The following is an 18,951-nucleotide window of genomic DNA, read 5'->3' as shown; positions in this document are numbered from 1 at the left end:
AAACAATTTTCTTTCAGACTGTCTGACTCTATAGAGATTCTACTTAGTGTTCATACAGATTAATTACTCTTGTGTGTTAAGTAAATTTTTTTGTTCCCTTCACTGAATGAATGAACACCCACATCCTTCTTAGGCTGAACTGTCTCATGGTGGTCCAGGGCATTAATATCAATATAACCTTCACAGTCCCACAATGAGAAACATGAACATATTTACATATTGTCCAGAACACAGTAAATGTTCAACAAATATTAAAAAGTGGCAAGGTATTAGCCAGGGGGAGCAAAAACTGATTCTCTTTTCCAGAACCTTATGAAGCAGCCCTTCTGACGACACAGATGATGCTTTGGTTCCCCTTCAGCAAATGTGAATTTGAGTTGAAGTAGTGAAGGATCTGAATCCACCTTAACACATTCTCATTCCCTGGGACCAAAGGCATTAATCCACGAGACAGTGGGCCTGTCTGGGCTCAAGCCACACATACCCACACTCAGAAGCTAGCTCTAGCCACGCTCAGAAAGCACGGAAGAGCCTGTTATCTCGGAGATCCCCTTCAGAGCAACTTTTCCTCCTGCTATTGGGTTCCCAGGGCTGCTCATCTTCACTCTGAGAAACACTGTCCTGTAATGGTGAGTTGCTGGGCTGTGCAGCCTGAAAGACCTCACTTTTAATCTGATTCTACTACTTCCCAGCTGTGTGACTTTGGGACAGCTACTTAACTTCCTGGAGACTCAGTATTTACGGGATGTAGCTTCCTGGAAAATATAATGTATACTATGTAGCTAAGTGTAAAATGGGAGATATCTCATGATTATTTCTTTATAAATAATGTAACAGCATACATTATCTGGAGACTTCACATGTTAATCTGGGCCAGAGGACATCCACTGTGACAAGAAAGGATCTGAGACATCAAAGGATCTGGGACATCAATGGCCCCAGACCTCTGCCCGCCCTACCTGTGCCTCCTGATTACTTTATCCAGTAAAGCTGGACACTAGGCAGGATCTCTGGCCCCTGAGAGCCAATCCTTACATTATTCATTGCTCAAGGCCCTTCAGACAATAAAAGCAGAGCTGCAATTTGATGTTTTTGTTATTACACTGACTCATGACTGGCTGGTCCTTAAGTAGGTAAAGAGCACCAAAATTAGGATGCATGGTAGTCAGAATAAAGGAAACATTTATATAAAAAAAGACTTAAAACAAATGTCTGTAGCCTAGGCCCCTTTTCCTGTAAGACTAGCCTTAGCAAGCTGTCTCCGTGTAACCACACTCCACGGAGAGTCTGCTAACATACGACAACCAAGTTAACATTTATTGGTCTGTGGACCCTTTTCTGTAACAGTGGGAAGCGGCCACTCAGTAGGGTAAGCCAGGAGTAGGTAAGTTCCCACTCCCCTTCCCAGCAGCCAGCAGCTGGCACACCCTTTACCTCTTCTGCTTTCCACAGGCAGCCGATTCTCCTCCTAACACACTAAAGGGTAAGTGTTGGAATTTGTAAGACATCGTTTTATAAAGGTCTGCAATTTCCTCTCTAAGCACTGGAGTCTATCTAACAATTAGTGGCTGTGACACTGACAGCTAGCTGAGCAGCAGGGCACAGGAAGAGCATTACTGAAGGATTGAAAGGATCATGTTATTCAGATGCTCCCTTTCCTGGGTCACTTAGCCTGGAAAAAGAAGATCAGAAATACTCTCCCCAGTCTTCTTTTCTCCTGCCCTCTCTTCTGTGCATACTGAGGAGAAGATGCCTGCCATCATGGTCTCTGGACTCTCTGCAGGCACTAACAGTGCTCTTCACAGAAACACTGCCAGACTGTTCAGTAATGTGTTTTATTTATGTATATATTTCTAACATCTTTACCGGAGTATAATTGCTTTACAATGTTGTGTTAGTTGCTGCTGTATAGCGAAGTGAATCAGCTGTACATATACATACATCCCCATATCTCCTCCCTCTTGCGTCTCCCTCCCACCCTTCCCTATCTCACCCCTCCAGGCGGTCACAAAGCACCGAGCTGATCTCCTTGTGCTATGAGACTGCTTCCCACTAGCTACCTAGTTTACATTTGGTAGTGTATATATATCAATGCCACTCTCTCACTTCGTCCCATCTTACCCTTCCCCGCCCCCCATGTCCTCAAGTCCATTCTCTACGTCTGTGTCTTTAATCCTCTCCTGCCCCTAGGTCCTTCAGAACTTTTTTTTTTTTTTTGGATTCCATATATATGTGTTAGCATACGGTATTTGTTTTTCTCTTTCTGACATACTTCACTCTGTATGACACTCTCTAGGTCCATCCACCTCACTACAGATAACAAAATTTAGTTTCTTATAACAGCTGAGTAATATTCCACTGTATATATGTACCACATCTTCTTTATCCATTCATCTGTCGATGGGCATTTAGGTTGCTTCCATGACCTGGCTACTGTAAATAGTGCTGCAATGAACATTGGGGTGCATGTGTCTTTCTGAATTATGGTTTTCTCTAGGTATATGCCCAGTAGTAGGATTGCTGGATCATGGGGTAATTCTATTTTTACTTTTTTAAGGAATTTCCATACTGTTCTCTATAGTGGCTGTATCAATTTACATTCCCACCAACAGTGCAAGAGGGTTCCCTTTTCTCCACACCCTCTCCAGCATTTGTTGTTTGTAGATTTTCTGATGATGCCCATTCTAACTGGTGGGAGGTGGTACCTCACTGTAGTTTTGATTTGCGTTTCTCTAATAATTAGTGATGTTGAGCAGCTTTTCATGTGCTTCTTGGCCATCTGTATGTTGTCTTTGGAGAACTGTCTATGTAGGTCTTCTGCTCATTTTTGGATTGGGTTATTTGTTTTTTTTAATACTGAGCTGCATGAGCTGTTTCTATATTTTGGAGATTAATCCTTTGTCCGTTGATTTGTTTGCAAATATTTTCTCCCATTCTGAAGATTGTCTTTTTTATGGTTTCCTTTGTTGTGCAAAAGCTTTGAAGTTTCATTAGGTTCCATTTGTTTATTTTTGGTTTTATTTCCATTACTCTAGGAGGTGGATCAAAAAAGATCTTGCTGTGATTTATGTCAAAGAGTGTTCTGCCTATGTTTTCCTCTAAGAGTTTGATAGTGTCCAGTCTTTCATTTAGGTCTCAAATCCATTTTATTTTTGTGTATGGTGTTAGGGAGTGTTCTAATTTCATCCTTTTAAATGTAGCTGTCCACTTTTCCCAGCACCACTTATTGAAGAGACTGCCTTTTCTCCATTGTATATTATTGCCTCCATTGTCAAAGATAAGGTGCCCATATGTGCGTGGGTTTATCTCTGGGCTTTCTATCCTGTTCCATTGATCTAAATGTCTGTTTTTGAGCCAGTACCATACTCTCGATTACTGTAGCTTTGTAGTATAGTCTGAAGTGAGGGAGCCTGATTCCTCCAGCTCCGTTTTTCTTTCTCAAGATTGTTTTGACTATTTGGGGTCTTTTGTGTTTCCATACAAATTGTGAAATTTTTTTGTTCTAGTTCTATGAAAAATGCCATTGGTAGTTTCATAGGGATTGCACTGAATCTGTAGATTGCTTTGGGTAGTACAGTCATGTTCACAATGTTGATTCTTCCAATCTAAGAACATGGTATATCTCTCCATCTGTCTGTATCATCTTTAATTTCTTTCATCAGTGTCTTATAGTTTTCTGCATACAGGTCTTTTGTCTCCTTAGGTAGGTTTATTCCTAGGTATTTTATTCTTTCTGTTGCAGTGGTAAACGGGAGTGTTTCCTTAATTTATTTTTCAGATTGTTCATTATTAGTGTATAAGAAGGCAAGAGATTTCTGTCATTAATTCTGTATTCTGATACTTTACCAAATTCATTGATTATCTCTAGTAGTTTTCTGGTAGCATCTTCAGGATTCTCTTTGTATAGTATCATGTCATCTGCAAACAGTGACATTATTACTTCTTCTTTTCTGATTTGGATTCATTTCTTTTTCTTCTCTAATTGCTGTGGCTAAAAGTTCCAAAACTATGTTGAATAATAGCGGTGAGAGTGGGCAACCTTGTCTTGTTCCTGATCTTAGTGGAAATGGTTTCAGTTTTTCACCATTGAGAATGATGTTGGCTGTGAGTTTGTCATATGTGGCCTTTATTATGTTGAGGAAAGTTCCCTCTATGCCTACTTTCTGGAGAGATTTGATCATAAGTCAGTGTTGAATTTTGTTGAAAGCTTTTTCTGCATCTATTGAGATGATCATATGATTTTTCTCTTTCAGTTTATTAATACAGATTATCACATTGATTGATTTGGGTATACTGTAGAATCCTTGCATTCCTGGGATAAACCCCACTTGATCATGGTGCATGATCCTTTTAATGTGCTGCTGGATTCTGTTTGCTAGTATTTTGTTGAGGATTTTTGCATCTATGTTCATCAGTGATATTAGGCTGCAGTTTTCTCTTGTTGTGACATTTTTCCTGGTTCTGGTATCAGGGGGATGGTGGCCTGGTAGAATGAGTTTGGGAGTGTTCTTCCCTCTGGTATATTTTGGAAGAGTTTGAGAAGTATGGGTGTTAGCTCATCTCTAAATGTTTGATAGAATTCACCTGTGAAGCCATCTGATCCTGGGCTTTTGTTTGCTGGAAGATTCTTAATCACAGTTTCAATTTCAGTGCTTGTGATTGGTCTGTTTATATTTTCTATTTCTTTCTGATTCAGTCTCAGAAGGTTGTGTTTTTCTAAGAATTTGTCCATTTCTTCCAGGTTGTCTATTTTATTGGCATAGAGCTGCTTCTAGTAATCTCTCATGATCCTTTGTATTTCTGCAGTGTCAGTTGTTACTTCTCCTTTTCCATTTCTAAGTCTGTTGATTTGAGTCTTCTCCCTTTTTTTCCTGATGAGTCTGGCTAACAATGATTTATCAATTTTGTTTATCTTTTCAAAGAACCAGCTTTTAGTTTTATTGATCTTTGCTAACGTTTCCTTCATTTCTTTTTCATTTATTTCAGATCTGATCTTTATGATTCCTTTCCTTCTTCTAACTTTGGGGATTTTTTGTTCTTCTTTCTCTAATTGCTTTACATGTAAGGTTAGGTTGTTTTTTTGAGATGTCTCTTATTTCTTGAGGTAGGATTCTAGTGCTATAAACTTCCCTTTTAGACCTGCTTTTACTGCATCCCATAGGTTTTGGGTCATTCTGTTTTCATTGTCATTTGTTTCTAGGTATATTTTGATTTTCTCTTTGATTTCTTCAGTGATCTCTTGGTTATTTAGTAGTGTTTTGTTTAGCCTCCATATGTTTGTATTTTTTACAGATTTTTTCCTGTAATTGACATCTAGTCTCATAGCATTATGGTCAGAGAAGATACTTGATACGACTTCAATTTTCTTAAATTTACCAAGGCTTGATTTGTGACCCAAGATATGATCTCTCCTGGAGAATGTTCCATGAGCACTTGAGAAGAAAGTGTATTCTGTTGTTTTTGGATGGAATGTCCTGTAAATGTCAATTAAGTCCACCTCGTTTAATGTATCATTTAAAGCTTGTGTTTCCTTATTTATTTTCATTTTGGATGATCTGTCCATTGGGGAAAGTGGGGTGTTAAAGTCCCCTACTATGTTTGTGTTACTGTCAATTTCCCCTTTTATGGATGTTAGCATTTGCCTTATGTATTGAGGTGCTCCTATGTTGGGTGCATAAATATTTACAATTGTTATAGCTTCTTCTTGGATGGATCCCTTGATCATTATGTAGTGTCCTTCTTTGTCTCTTGTAATAGTCTTTCTTTTAAAGACTATTTTGTCTGATATGAGAATTGCTACTCCAACTTTCGATTTCCATTTGCATGGAATATCTTTTTCCATTCCCTAACTTTCAGTCTGTATGTGTCCCTAGGTCTGAAGTGGATCTCTTGTAGACAGCATATATATGGGTCTTGTTTTTGTATCCATTCAGCCAGTCTATGTCTTTTGGTTGGAGCACTTAATCCATTTACACTTAAGGTAGTTATTGACATGTATGGTCCTATTACCATTTTCTTAATTGTTTTGGGTTCATTTTTGCAGGTCTTTTCCTTCTCTTTTGTTTCTTGCCTAGAGAAGTTCCTTTAGCATTTGTTGTAAAGTTGGTTTGGTGGTGTTGAATTCTCTTAGCTTTTGCTTGTCTGTAAATCTGAATGAGATCGTTGCTGGGTAGAGTAACCTTGGTTGTAGGTTTTTCCCTTTCATCACTTTAAATATGTCCTGCCACACCCTTCTGGCTTGCAGAGTTTCTGCTGAAAGATCAGCTGTTAACTTTATGGGGATACACTTGTATGTTATTTGTTGCTTTTCCCTTGCTGCCTTAAAAATATTTTCTTTGTATTTAATTTTTGATACTTTCATTAATCTGTGTCTTGGCATATTTCTCCTTGGATTTATCCTGTATGGGACTCTCTGCACTTCCTGAACTTGATTGACTATTTCCTTTCCCATGTTACAGAAGTTTTCAACTATAATGTCTTCAAATATTTTCTCAGTCCCTTTTTCTCTTCTTCTTCTGGGACCCTTATAACTCGAATGTTGGTATGTTTAATGTTGTCCCAGAGGTCGCTGAGACTGTCCTCAATTCTTTTCATTCTTTTTTCGTTATTCTGCTCTGCAGTAGTTATTTCCACTATTTTATCTTTCAGGTCACTTATCCGTTCTTCTGTCTCAGTTATTATGCTATTGATTCCTTCTAGAGAATTTTTCATTTCATTTATTGTGTTGTTTATCATTGTTTGTTTGCTCTTTAGTTCTTCTAGGTCCTTGTTAAACATTTCTTGTATTCTCTGCATTCTATTTCCAAGATTTTGCATCATCTTTACTATCATTACTCTGAATTCTTTTTCAGAGAGACTGCCTATTTCCTCTTCGTTTTTTTGGTCTGGTGGGTTTTTACCGTGCTCCTTCATCTGCTGTGTGTTTCTCTGTCTTCTCATTTTGCTTAACTTATTGTGTGTGGGGTCTCCTTTTCACAGGCTGTAGGTTCATAGTTCCTGCTGTTTTTGGTGTCAGCCCCCAGTGGGTAAGGCTGGTTCAATGGGTTGTGTAGGTTTCCTGGTGGAGGGGACTGGTGCCTGTGTTCTGGTGGATGAGGCTGGATCTTGTCTTTCTGGTGGGCAGAACCATGTCCGGTGGTAGTTTTGGGGTATCTGTGACGTCATTATGATTTTAGGCAGTCTCTGTGCTAATGGATGGTGTTGTGTTCCTGTCTTGCTAGTTGTTTGGCATGGGGTGCCCAGCACTGTAGCTTGCTGGTCGTTGGGTGGAGTTGGGTCTTAGTGTTGAGGTGGAGATCTCTGGGAGAGCTTTCGCCGCTTGACATTATGTGGGGCCGGGAGGTCTCTGGTGGACCAATACCCTGAATTTGGCTCTCCCACATCAGTGGCTCAGGTCTGACACCTGGCCGGAGCACCAAGACCCTATCAGCCACATGGTTCAGAAAAAAAGGGAGAAATAGCCAAAAAGAAAGAAAGAAAAATATATAAAATAAAATAAAGATACTAAGGTGAAAAAATTTTTAAATATTAAAAATAAAGTAATAAAAAGAAAGAAAGAAGAGAGCAACCAAACCAAAAAACAAATCCAGCAATGTAACAAACGTTAAAAACTATACTTAAAAACAAAAACCAGACAGACAGAACCCTAGGACAAATGGTAATAGCAAAGCATATACCTGGCACAGTATTAGATGCTCAAGATACAGGAGTGAACGAGAGAGATGATGTACTTTGGCCTCCTGAAGTTTATATCCAGTTGTATTTATATCAAGCAGGGCATAAAATTTCCTTGTCTCAACTCTCTCATCTGTGGAGGGAGAAGAGACAGGCACCACGCCCCACTCACTGAGCTCAGGGTAAAGCGCTCTGCATCCTCGGCCTCGCCCCGGCACATGTAGGGCAAGGGTGGCGTACCTAGTGCCCAGAGGCCTGTCTCCTTGCGGCATCTGGGAGGTAAAGGGGGGCCACTTTACCTCCCAGCGGGAAACTCAGTGCTCCCACCCCAAGCAGAGGAACCGGCAGTTTAAAGGCCATGGGGACACGGAGGCGAAGGATGCGGGGGCTTGGCTCAGACACTGGCTGGGGCAGCGGCCGGTGCCTCAAGGATCCCAGTAATGTGTCTTAAATATGTACCTTGAGGTACGAATACAAATGTTTACTTGAAACAACTGAAAAAAATCATAACTCTCATAGCATTGAAAAGTGTTAGCACTTACCGATGAAGCGGCAAATGCTCTAAAACTGACAGCGAGGATCCCGTCGGACCACTCATGGGACACTGAATCAAACTGCCCATACAGCTGACCCATGGTGACAGACTTAGGATTTAAAACAGTGATCTGAACCTTGTTTTCTTCCATTAACCCCTTAATAGAAAAAAAAAAGATTATTTATTTATTTAAAAGAATACCAATACTGTCATTATTCATGGAAAACATGATTGGGCATGTAGAAAATCCTAAAGACTCTACATGAAAACTACCAGAAGTAAAGAGTTCATTTAACAAGGCTGCAGCAAACAAAGTCATTATACAAAAATTGATTGTATTTTCTCTAATGCCAATGAACAACTGAAAAATAAAATTTAAAAATACCATTTACAATAGGATTTAAGAACTCTTAGGATACTCAGGAATAAAGTAGCAAATGTTGGTCAAAAGCATATAATATTTACTATTGATAGATCAACAGGTTACATGTTCTTTTCTGTTTTTCTTTCCAAACCTTAAAAATGTTAACACCATTCTAAGCTCACTGGCATCACAAAAACAGGCTTTGGGCTGTAGTTGGTCCATGGGCTGTAATTGGTTGATTCTTACTACAAAACATTCTCTGAGATAAAATCAAACGATTTAAATATAGACAAATATGTACCATTCTCACGTTGTGAAAAAAATAATATTGGTACGCTGATAGTTTCCACCAGAACCTTGAAGGCTGGCATATGGAATTAATAAGAGATGTTAATACCCTTGGGGCATAGGCTTTTTTATGTTTTTAATTAATAGACTTTATTTTTTTAGAGTAGTTTTGGGTTTACAGAAAAATTGAACAGAAAATATAGAGAGATTCACATATATTCCATCCATCTTCCCACCCCCCACACACAGTTTCCCCTACTGTTAAAGCCTTGCATTGGTGTGGTACATTGTTATGATTCCTCAATTCCTCAGTTCCTCTGCTGATATGGATTCGTTATTCTTAACTAAAGCCCATGGTTTACATTAAGGTTTACTCTTTGTGTTGGACACTTCTATGGATTTTTCCAAATACATAATGTCATGTATCCACCATTACAATATATACAGAATAGTTCCCCTGCCCTAAAAATCACCTGTGCTCTACTTATTCACAATCATTTATTTTTTATATAACATAACAAGTTCAAGTTACAACAGAACAAGTTCAACTCTTTCCCACACTGCTTTCTGCCCACCACCACTGGAGCTTGGGACATGAAGTACCAAACTGAAGAAAACATGTGGCAATAATAATGTGAAGCAGTAAAAAAAAAAAAAGAAAGAAAAAGAAAAGCTCAAGGTCTGTGTTTTCTTCTCTGTGCCCGGGAAGGGATTAACGATGTGTCATCCTTAATTCAGAAGCATGGGAAAGTTCTATCATCTTAGTCAGAACAAAGTTGCTGCCATTAAAGCAAGGTGTTTGTCCCAAATGCAACAAAGCTAGTGTGAAGCTACAGCTTGCAAGCAGTGGCTATGGAGCCTTGCCCCTTTTACATTACCACAAAGTCACTCTTAGAACTTCCTGATAATGAATCACTTTTGGGCTTTATATTGGACCAGAATACATGCTCATACCTTCAACTTCTTTAATCTTTGAGTGGCACCACAGTTGGGTCTTTTAGAGACTTATTTTTTATAGCAAAAAATTCACCCCTATAACAATAAAACAACAAAACAGGAAAAATGCAAACAAAAACTGAGGAAAGCAAGGCAGGAAGGATAAAGGGAAAGGAAGGGAGGCGAAGAAAGGAAACAGCATGAAAGGATACAACCATAAAGGAACAGATAACAGAAATAAGTACATATCAGTTTGTTTAATAATAAATACAATCGAATTAAAATTCCCCTATGAGAAGATAAAGGCCATCAAATTGGAGAAAATAAAAGTTAAAACTAATTACTCTTCATGAAAAAGTAAATCACAGTGACAGCCAGAGTCACAATTAAAGACATGGGCAAGTATATATGCAAGGAGAATGCAGGGATTGCAATACTGAAATTAGACACAGGGGGATCCAAGGCAAATAATACAAGTAGATAATTTTATACTGGCTGAAGGGAGGCTCCACAATGAAGATGTAATGATCACAAATCCCATTTGGCTACCAACACTGAAATATATGAAGCAAGAACTATTTGAAATACAAGGATAAGTAGACAGAAATGCAATATTAGTTGAAGAATTTAAAACAGCCTCACTCCTTTAGCCTATCAAAGTAGACCAAACTGAGATGTGTAGGACAGGAATTTTGAATAATATAATCATCATTATTTACTATACTTACATATGCATGTATTATATAATGCATGCACACACTCACACGTGCACACGCACACACACACACACGCACTTCAGTTCAGTACCACTAGCAGCCACTAACAAGTTTGCGTTACAAATCTAAACACCAAGAAAATAAAAACTACTCTCCTAAGAAAGTATAAAAGGGAAAACTATCAGGTTTTTTCATGTTTTCAGACTTTTTTCTACAATGAACGTGTTACCTTTATGATTAAACTTTTTTAAAAAAGAAACAAAAGGGCTTGAGGCAAATCTGTGGCATACCCTTTGTATACTGAACTTCCTACTTGCTTTGTATTACTTTTCTAATTTTATTTCCTCTGTATTTTTGTAAGTTTAAGTTGCTGCATTAAAGTACCCTTTTAAATAACCATACATTCTATCTTGCACAAAGCTGATTATCAATAAATTAACGCATTAATAACACTTACCTTTTCACATAGATCATTTAGTGCTCCAGCTAAGACACGATATGCACTGGTTTTTCCTCCAAATGGTTCTCCAACAATCATAAAGCCATGACGCACAATCATCATTTCATATATCTGAAGAATCTTCTCAGAAAAGAATCTGGTCATTTGCAAATTCATGGAGTCACAGTTGTCTTTGATGGCTCCCAGCAAATCATTGTAATCTGGTTTTGGTAATTTCACCCCAGGAAACAAATCTGAAGTAATTCCCTAATGATAGATGATTTGGGGATTTACATTATCTAGCTATACATTCTCATATTCTCTGTTGCTATATATATATGTATGTATATGTGTATATGTATATATACATGTGTATATATACATATAGAGAGAGAGACATATAGACATACATAAACTTGATAAAATTTCTCAATCCTTGTATTTAACATTGATGGAAATAGAGCCATTGAGTAATAGTCCAGTATTTTTAACAGCTTCATAGAGGTATGATTGACATACAATGAACTGTTTATATTTAAAGGGTACAATTTGATAAGTGAAACCACCAACTCAATGAAGACAGTCAACATACCAATCACAGCCACAAGTCTCCGTGTGGCCTTTTCTCCTCTCCTTGCCACCTCCTATCTCCATCCCCAGACAACCAACAATGATTTGCTTTCTGTTACTATTTTTACTTGCATTATCTAGAATTTATTATGGGTGAAATTACACATTACATGTACTACTTTATTTTTTGTCTGTCTTCTTTCACTTGGCCTAAAGATTTGGAAATTTACACCTTTCACAGCATATATCAATAGTCCATTGTATTGAAGTAGTCCACTGTATTGAGGTGCCAGTTTTTAAATCCATTTTCCTGTTGATGGACATTTTCATTGTTTCCAGTTTGGGAAATAAATATAGCTACTATAAACATGTGTATACAAGTCCTTGTATGGACAAATGCTTTAATTTCTCTCGGGTGAATAATGAGGAGTGGAATACCTGGATAGTACGGTGAGTGTGTATTTACCATTTTAAGAAACTGTCTGCTTTCCAAGGTTGTTGTATTATTATATTACATTCCCCCAAGCAGTGTATGAGAGTTTCAATATTTGGTATGGTCAGTCTTCTTAATTTTAGCCATAGTAACAAGTAACAGTATCTTGTTGTGGCTTCAATTTGCATTTCCCAAAGATTAACATTTTTGCATGTGCTTGTGTGCCATATGTATATCTTCTTTAGTGAAATGTCTGTTCAAATCTTTTGCCTATTTTTAATCAGTTTATTTTCTTCATGGTAAGTTTTGACCATTCTTTAAATATTCTGCATATAAGTCCTTCATCATACATCTAATATGCAAATTTTTTTCTAGTCTCTAACTTGTCTTTCATTCTCTTACCAGTGTATTTCAAAGAGCACAGTTTTAAATTTTGATGAGTCTATTTTATGAATTTATTGTTTCATGCATTGTGCTTTTGGTGTTGTATTTAAGAAATTTTTGCCTATTCCAAATTCACAAGGGATTTCTCTTGTTTTCCTCCAGAGATATTGCAGTTTTACATCTTTTTAAGTTAAAAAGTTAGAGGATGAACATGATCTGATTTGAAGGCTTATTACAAAGATGGGGTCACATTAGTATAAAAATACACAAATGTATCAATGGAACAGAACAGGGAGACCAGAAATATACCCACACACATGTGAACAACTCATTCTCAACAAAGACTCAAAGGCAATCCCGTAGAGAAAAGATTTAAAAAATGGTCTTGAACAAATTATGCTAGAGTACCTGGATTTGTCAAAATACTGAACTTCCGTCCATGCCTCATACCATATAAAAAAATTAGTTTGATGGTATTTTAATCATTGTAGTGGGTAGTATATTTTAATCATTGTAGTGGGTAGTATGTTAATCAGCTTAGCGTCCCTCAAAAATGTATGTGCACCTGGAACCCCAGAATGTCACCTTATTTGGAAATAAGATCTTTGCAGATGTAATTAGATAAGATGAGATCATACTGGAGCTCAACTCCAGTGACTGGTGTCTTTATAACAGAAAGGACAGGAAGACACAGACACAACGACATCCAGGGAAAAAGGCCATTTAGTGATGGGGACAGAGACTGAAGTAATGACAAGCCGAGGAACATCAAAGATCACCAGTAGCCATCAGAAGCCAAGAAGAAACAAGGAAGGATTCTTTCATAAAGCCTTCAGAGGGAACCAACACCTTATTTCAGACTTTTATCCTCCAGAACTGTGAGAAAATCAATTTCTATTGTTTTAAGCCACCAAGTTTGTGGTACTTTGTTATGGCAGCTTTAGGAAATGAATACAATCATATAATGTATGATTGGAAAGAATTATACTTCCATATTTAATGTATATGAATATATAGAGTTAATTCAAGGTCTAAGAAACATTCCTTTATAAACTGCTAAGGCTTTTTCATAAGTATTATAGCAATCTATGTGAGAAATACAACTATTCATTTTACTCTGAAGATAAAAGTGAAAATTCAGAAGAGCTTAATATGAAAGCATACACTCAAGCTATACCTTAGAACTGACAAACTATCAGTTTAATCACCCCTAAATTTAATCCTTTAAATACTGTTATGGATAAACTGATCCCAGTTCACTGGAGCAGTAAGTTTCCTTGGGGCAAAGGAGAGAAAAAGACAACGCAGTAGGGTCTTTTAAGATCACTCTGCAGCCTAGCTGAGTGGCTGGAATCCCTTTCTCCCTCATATACTGGCCATGAATACAAGTTATTTATGATCTCTGTGCCATAGGTACACCACGTGTAAAATGGGGATAACAATAGCACCTGCCCCGTGGGCTGCTTATGAGTATTAAATAAGTTGCTATTCATAAAACTCTTAGAACAAGGTCTGGTCCATTGTGAATGCACAGTGTCTGCTAAGTAAACAAAAATATCTTCTCAGATTGTTCAAATTATTTATGGTTAACCTTGAAAGAAGCAGATAATTCCAGATCATATCTGGTAGTCAGTAGTTCTCAACAAAGACCAGTTCCCTTCACTCTCCCGCCAGGTAGAGAGTTGGGAATATGTGGAGCTGTCCTTCTGGTTCTCACACTGGGAGAGTCCAGAGACACTGGGGGAGGAGGGATGCCAAGTGTTCTGCAGCGAATGGGACAGTCTCTCACGATACGGAACTGTCCTATTTGAAAATGCCAGTTACGCTCCATTTAAGAAATATTGTTCTTAATATTATTCAATAAATGTTCACTGAATGAATATACAGCTGCATGAGAATACAACTAGGTGAGGTATACTTCCACATTATAAAAATAAATATAGCTTTTACTCCTGGATAATCTGTACAGTGTACTAGTACCAAAGAAACTGTGGGAAATTTTTAAGAAGAAAATTTGAACCTATTCCTTGTAGATTTGATCTTCAAAACATTAGCACTGTCAACTCTAAATACTAAGGGAAGTCCCTTTCAGAGTGAAGAAACATGGTTGCTATGGATAGCTAATGACACTGGACCACACTACAGTGGCAGTGTCACTTCTCCGCCCTTCCCATGACAGCCTTACGACTTCAGTCTTTACACTTTGGAAGCTAACTGCCCATACCTCAAGGCAGCACAAGAGAGAGCAACATCTACCATGTGTCAGCAGCCTGCTCCCAAGCCCTCCCCCAATTTCTTCTACCTGAGAATGGGAAAAGGAAAAGGATGACATCACATGACAAAACAGGAACTTTAACCATCATTCTAATAGTTCTTCTCAACTACTTATAATTTAAGTTTTAAAATACAACAAGATTATTAAGCCTAGTTCTTAAATTATCCTGAAAAAAGAATTTCATAAAAGCCATTGTACTCTTCTAAAGAAATTAAGCTTTTTTTTTTTTATTTCTCCAATCATTAATTTGACAAACATTTACCAAGTATCCATTCTGTGCAAGGGATTCAGTGATGTGTTAGACAAATTACTTTCCTCCACGGAGGATATTTTGGTGAAATTTATAAGCAAACATGTTTTGTAACTTCTGTGTACTTACTATATTCTGCAGAAAAGGTACAACTTAAAAATCCCAAGTTGTTAAAAGTTATCCAAAACAACAAAGCTAGCTAAACACACTTCAAATAAAACAGAATGATCTATGTTTCTCTGTGCCATATCATCGTTTTCTATAGTGGAAGTTTCTCAAAGGGTGTTGCAACCATGGACACTTGATAAATACATTATTAGAAGAGTTTTGATACATTGTAATAATAAATGTTCTTACCTCAAAGAGTGGTAAATCATGGGATAAAAATTTTGGTAGATTTACATCAATAATAGATCTAAGCAGAAGAATTTCTTCATTTTCATTTGGATATCTCAGCTGAAAGAAAATATGCTCATAATGCTATCTGCAGCTATTAACTGCACCCCCTACATGTTCACACACACACACACACAAACACCAGGCCCCAGAGGCAATTTAAGCCCATGCAAAAGTGTTGTTCTTACTTATTTTCATTTAATTGGACTGTTATTAACTTTAGAAACTGATGGTTATACTTGTTGAGTTTTCTACCAGTTTATAATGAAAACCTAAGTTGAACTAGCTACGTTTTCACAGATGCCCTGGGTAAAAAGCTACTGGCCATGAATTCCATATAGTTTGGGAGCTGCCATTGCCTCTATATTGGGTAAGAACTTGCTTGTCCTATGCATTCAAGACCAGCAGTGGGTTGGTAAAGTGAAAATAATCATTAAAAATGGGCAATCATTTTTAAAAGATGCACTTACATTTAAAACATATAAACATTCACTCACTCTGCCCATATTTTGGTGCCAAGGTCTTTTTTCTGAGGGTAGAGCTCTGGACCATTTTTCTTGTTGAAAAAAAAACGCATCAATCATGAATCATCTGCTCTGTCCAGTTTTGTTGTGTTTTGGTTTTGTTTTTTAAAGATGATCATGCTCTTCAAAGATACTTGGGAGACAATCTAAGTGTAGCATCCTTAAGATTTTTAAGGTTTTTTCCCAGTTTTATCCACTTTTCTTATCCATACCTAATTCAAAGTCATTTTTTAAGCATTTCATCTTTACTGAGTCTTTCTTAAACAATGAACTTAGTTTTCATAAAAACAAAACTCTTCTTTTCATGCTCATATACCAATTTCATTGACAATTAATTAAATGACATAACGACAGTAACATGTCCGACTGGCTTCAGAAAGTTTTGGAAACAAGCCACTTGACTCTGGGTGAGGAACAGTTCATCTGATAGAAAGTGGGAGGGCAGGGCAGCGCGCTGCCTGCTGGCTGCATGCTTACTACCAGCGTGCTTGAATGTGATCCCCAGGCAGAGTGGAGAGGGCTCGTTAATACACTAAGTCACTTAAGTAGAAGGTGCTTCAGAAAACTTATGTTAAATTCTAAAAAATCTGTGGTAAACCCAGAGTTTACTAAAAAATCTGGTTGAACTCTCAACTTTTTGCTCATGTCCATAATTCACAAAAAAATCTGAACTCAGAAATATTTCTCCCAGCTTCTATACTTTATTCAACATCTTACTCCAAAGTTTCTCCTACCATCATGCATTTAGTTTTCCAGAACCCTCTTCTTTTTCTCTAGAACCTTTCTAATAAATCCCATGCTCCTACTTAACTGGCATTAACCTTACAAAGTCAGTGATGCCTGGCAATCAAGGTTAGCTGTCTCTAAATTTCCAGGGCCTCCAAAGCCAAAGCTAGTCCTATTCATATGGACTTTGGATCAACCTAACCACATGTAAGTTATGAAGTGTCAGAAGTCTCTTTTGTTATTTGAGAGGCTATCATCTTACAGCAAATGTTTAAATAGCTTTTTGTTATAATAGAAACAAACTTCAAAATATTCAAGCCAACACATTCAATAATTTTCAATTAGCTTTTGACAAAGAATGATAGGATTCATTTGCTGCATAACTTTAATAGCTCAATTCCATAGTCAAGATGTCAGTGATGACATATACTAGGACAATGCATTTTCTTTCTCATTATCTGACCACAATGTAATCATGACATGCCAGGTTAATACAAATTGTTGCTTCTAGTTGCATTTCTTTATTACAAAAAAACACAATGACTTAAAGTCATGTTAGGCTAATGTGAAATAGAATATCACCACTATATATCAGAATTCTTGGTAACGTTATTATAGAAGATTAAAATGCATGCCATTGTTTTTAATCACACAAGATATATTTCAAAATCTTTATCTTCTGCAGTCATGAACATGAAAATTTTATAAGCTCCAAAGCCAGTTTGCATTTTGCTGTTAATTATAGCCTGTCTTGCTTACTTTGATAAAGAACAAATGTACAGTTATATTTTATGTTTCTACAAAAGACTTTCAATGAAAAATTACCCAAGTCTTCAAACATTTTGATTTTTTATCAATATAGTTATGATTTATACCATCTTAAAATGTAAACATTATATTGCAAATCTATTACTGCTAGTCTACAGTTGGCTGCAACTGTGTAATTATATTAAGTAACAATGTCTAGGGTCTTCTGTCTATATTTATTAATTATACATAGCTTATTTCCTTTAAAGCTATTCAATATATATGTTCATATATAAATGCTTTCAAAGTATTTCTCAGTAGCAAGGAATTTTACTCCTCAGTAGTACCTAGTTTCATACAGTTAAAATTGTGGAATGGAACTCAAATCACTGATCACATGTCTAAGGTTTTACAAATCATAAAATGTCCCTTTTCACATGTGCAGATAATTAATTATGTTAGTACAATAACTGAACTTTTTTTCAGTTGATGAAACTAACCAGTTAGTGTAACTCTTGTGAAGACACAGGGTCCCGAGATTTATAAACAGGAAATGAATGAGTAAGAAGCCACTTGAGTTTTCTACCTTTAGGTTCCCAGCTGCGGTGAGCACTGACTTCACGGCTCTCATTCCATAGTCATAGTGATGTTGCGATGACAACTGCTCTGAACACAGGCGATATGTAGCCACAATCTTTACCGACAGTGGCCGAGCTGTGACAAAGCCAAAGGAGTACAGGACTATTTCGGCAATCATGGCATAATCAGGCACCATCATTGCTACTGTCCGAAAGAGTGCCTATGGGGGGGAGAAAAGGTGCTTTTTGAGAAAGACCATCATGAAGATAAGCCTACTCTTTCCCTTCATAGCATGTTACAATATTATAGCTTTTCTGCAATAATATTAAGTTACAGTAGCCAGATCATATAGATAAAAACACTTTAAAATGTGATTTCTTGTTATTGTTATATAATAAATAGATCATTAACTTTTTATATAGATATGTTTCCTTAAATTATGCTTTGAGAATGCTTCAAATTTCTATCATACCTAGACCTTTGGTGAATTATTAATTTACTTAAGTGTTAAGTATCCATTACGTTCTATTTTTTGTGGTAAGTAACTTGCTATAGGGAAAAAGCAGACTCTACTGGGATGTCCAAGAGCTGGGCTTCTCATCTGGGCTGGTGAGAAAGTGCCTGGTGTTGGGAGACTGGGCTTCAAGTGAAGCTCTCTGACATCTAATTAATTAAATGATTTGGGTCTCATCAGGTAACCCCTAATAACAAGACTATGTTACATAAATGATGTAATTTGAGATATTTTTTAAACATTTTTGAGTCTGCAGTCACCATGTCAGTCTTTCACCAAGCATAATAAAGGGAAGAAACTGAAAATAAGTCCTGGATAATTATTACTAGAAATAAATCAATTTTCCAAATTCTAAAGATAAGTTTTTCCTCATAATATTTTAAATATTGTGGGACAAATAAATGTAGTGTGATGGAAAGTAAATAGAAAACTGAATAGATTTTAAAAGAATAAATAAGAAAATTTAAGTTTAAAATGTTAGTATGTATCAGGATTTACTTCAATAGCTCATACATGAAAACATGGCTTTCTTGTACTAAAGCAGGAGAACAACAGTGTTCTAGAAAAATGATAATCATATTCAGATAGTGAATAATAATTA

General features: G+C 36.9%; 1 protein-coding gene across 1 annotated transcript in view; it reads right to left on the bottom strand.

Moving 5' to 3' along the window:
* DNAH7 (dynein axonemal heavy chain 7) overlaps positions 1-18,951 on the bottom strand; it is a gene marked incomplete at its 5' end in the record, with an annotated part of 243,326 nt that overhangs the window by 120,003 nt on the left and 104,372 nt on the right. The window contains 4 exons of the mRNA XM_082630414.1: positions 8,217-8,366; positions 10,971-11,219; positions 15,222-15,320; positions 17,844-18,056. Of these exons, the coding sequence (XP_082486540.1) occupies positions 8,217-8,366; positions 10,971-11,219; positions 15,222-15,320; positions 17,844-18,056 (711 nt within the window). The remainder of the gene's footprint in view (positions 1-8,216; positions 8,367-10,970; positions 11,220-15,221; positions 15,321-17,843; positions 18,057-18,951) is intronic.

The sequence above is a fragment of the Mesoplodon mirus genome, assembly GCF_964341445.2.
Source record: "Mesoplodon mirus genome assembly, chromosome: 8".
Taxonomy (NCBI): domain Eukaryota; kingdom Metazoa; phylum Chordata; class Mammalia; order Artiodactyla; family Ziphiidae; genus Mesoplodon; species Mesoplodon mirus.
The sequence above is the reverse complement of the archived record's forward strand: the minus strand, read 5'-3'. Positions and strand labels throughout refer to the sequence as shown.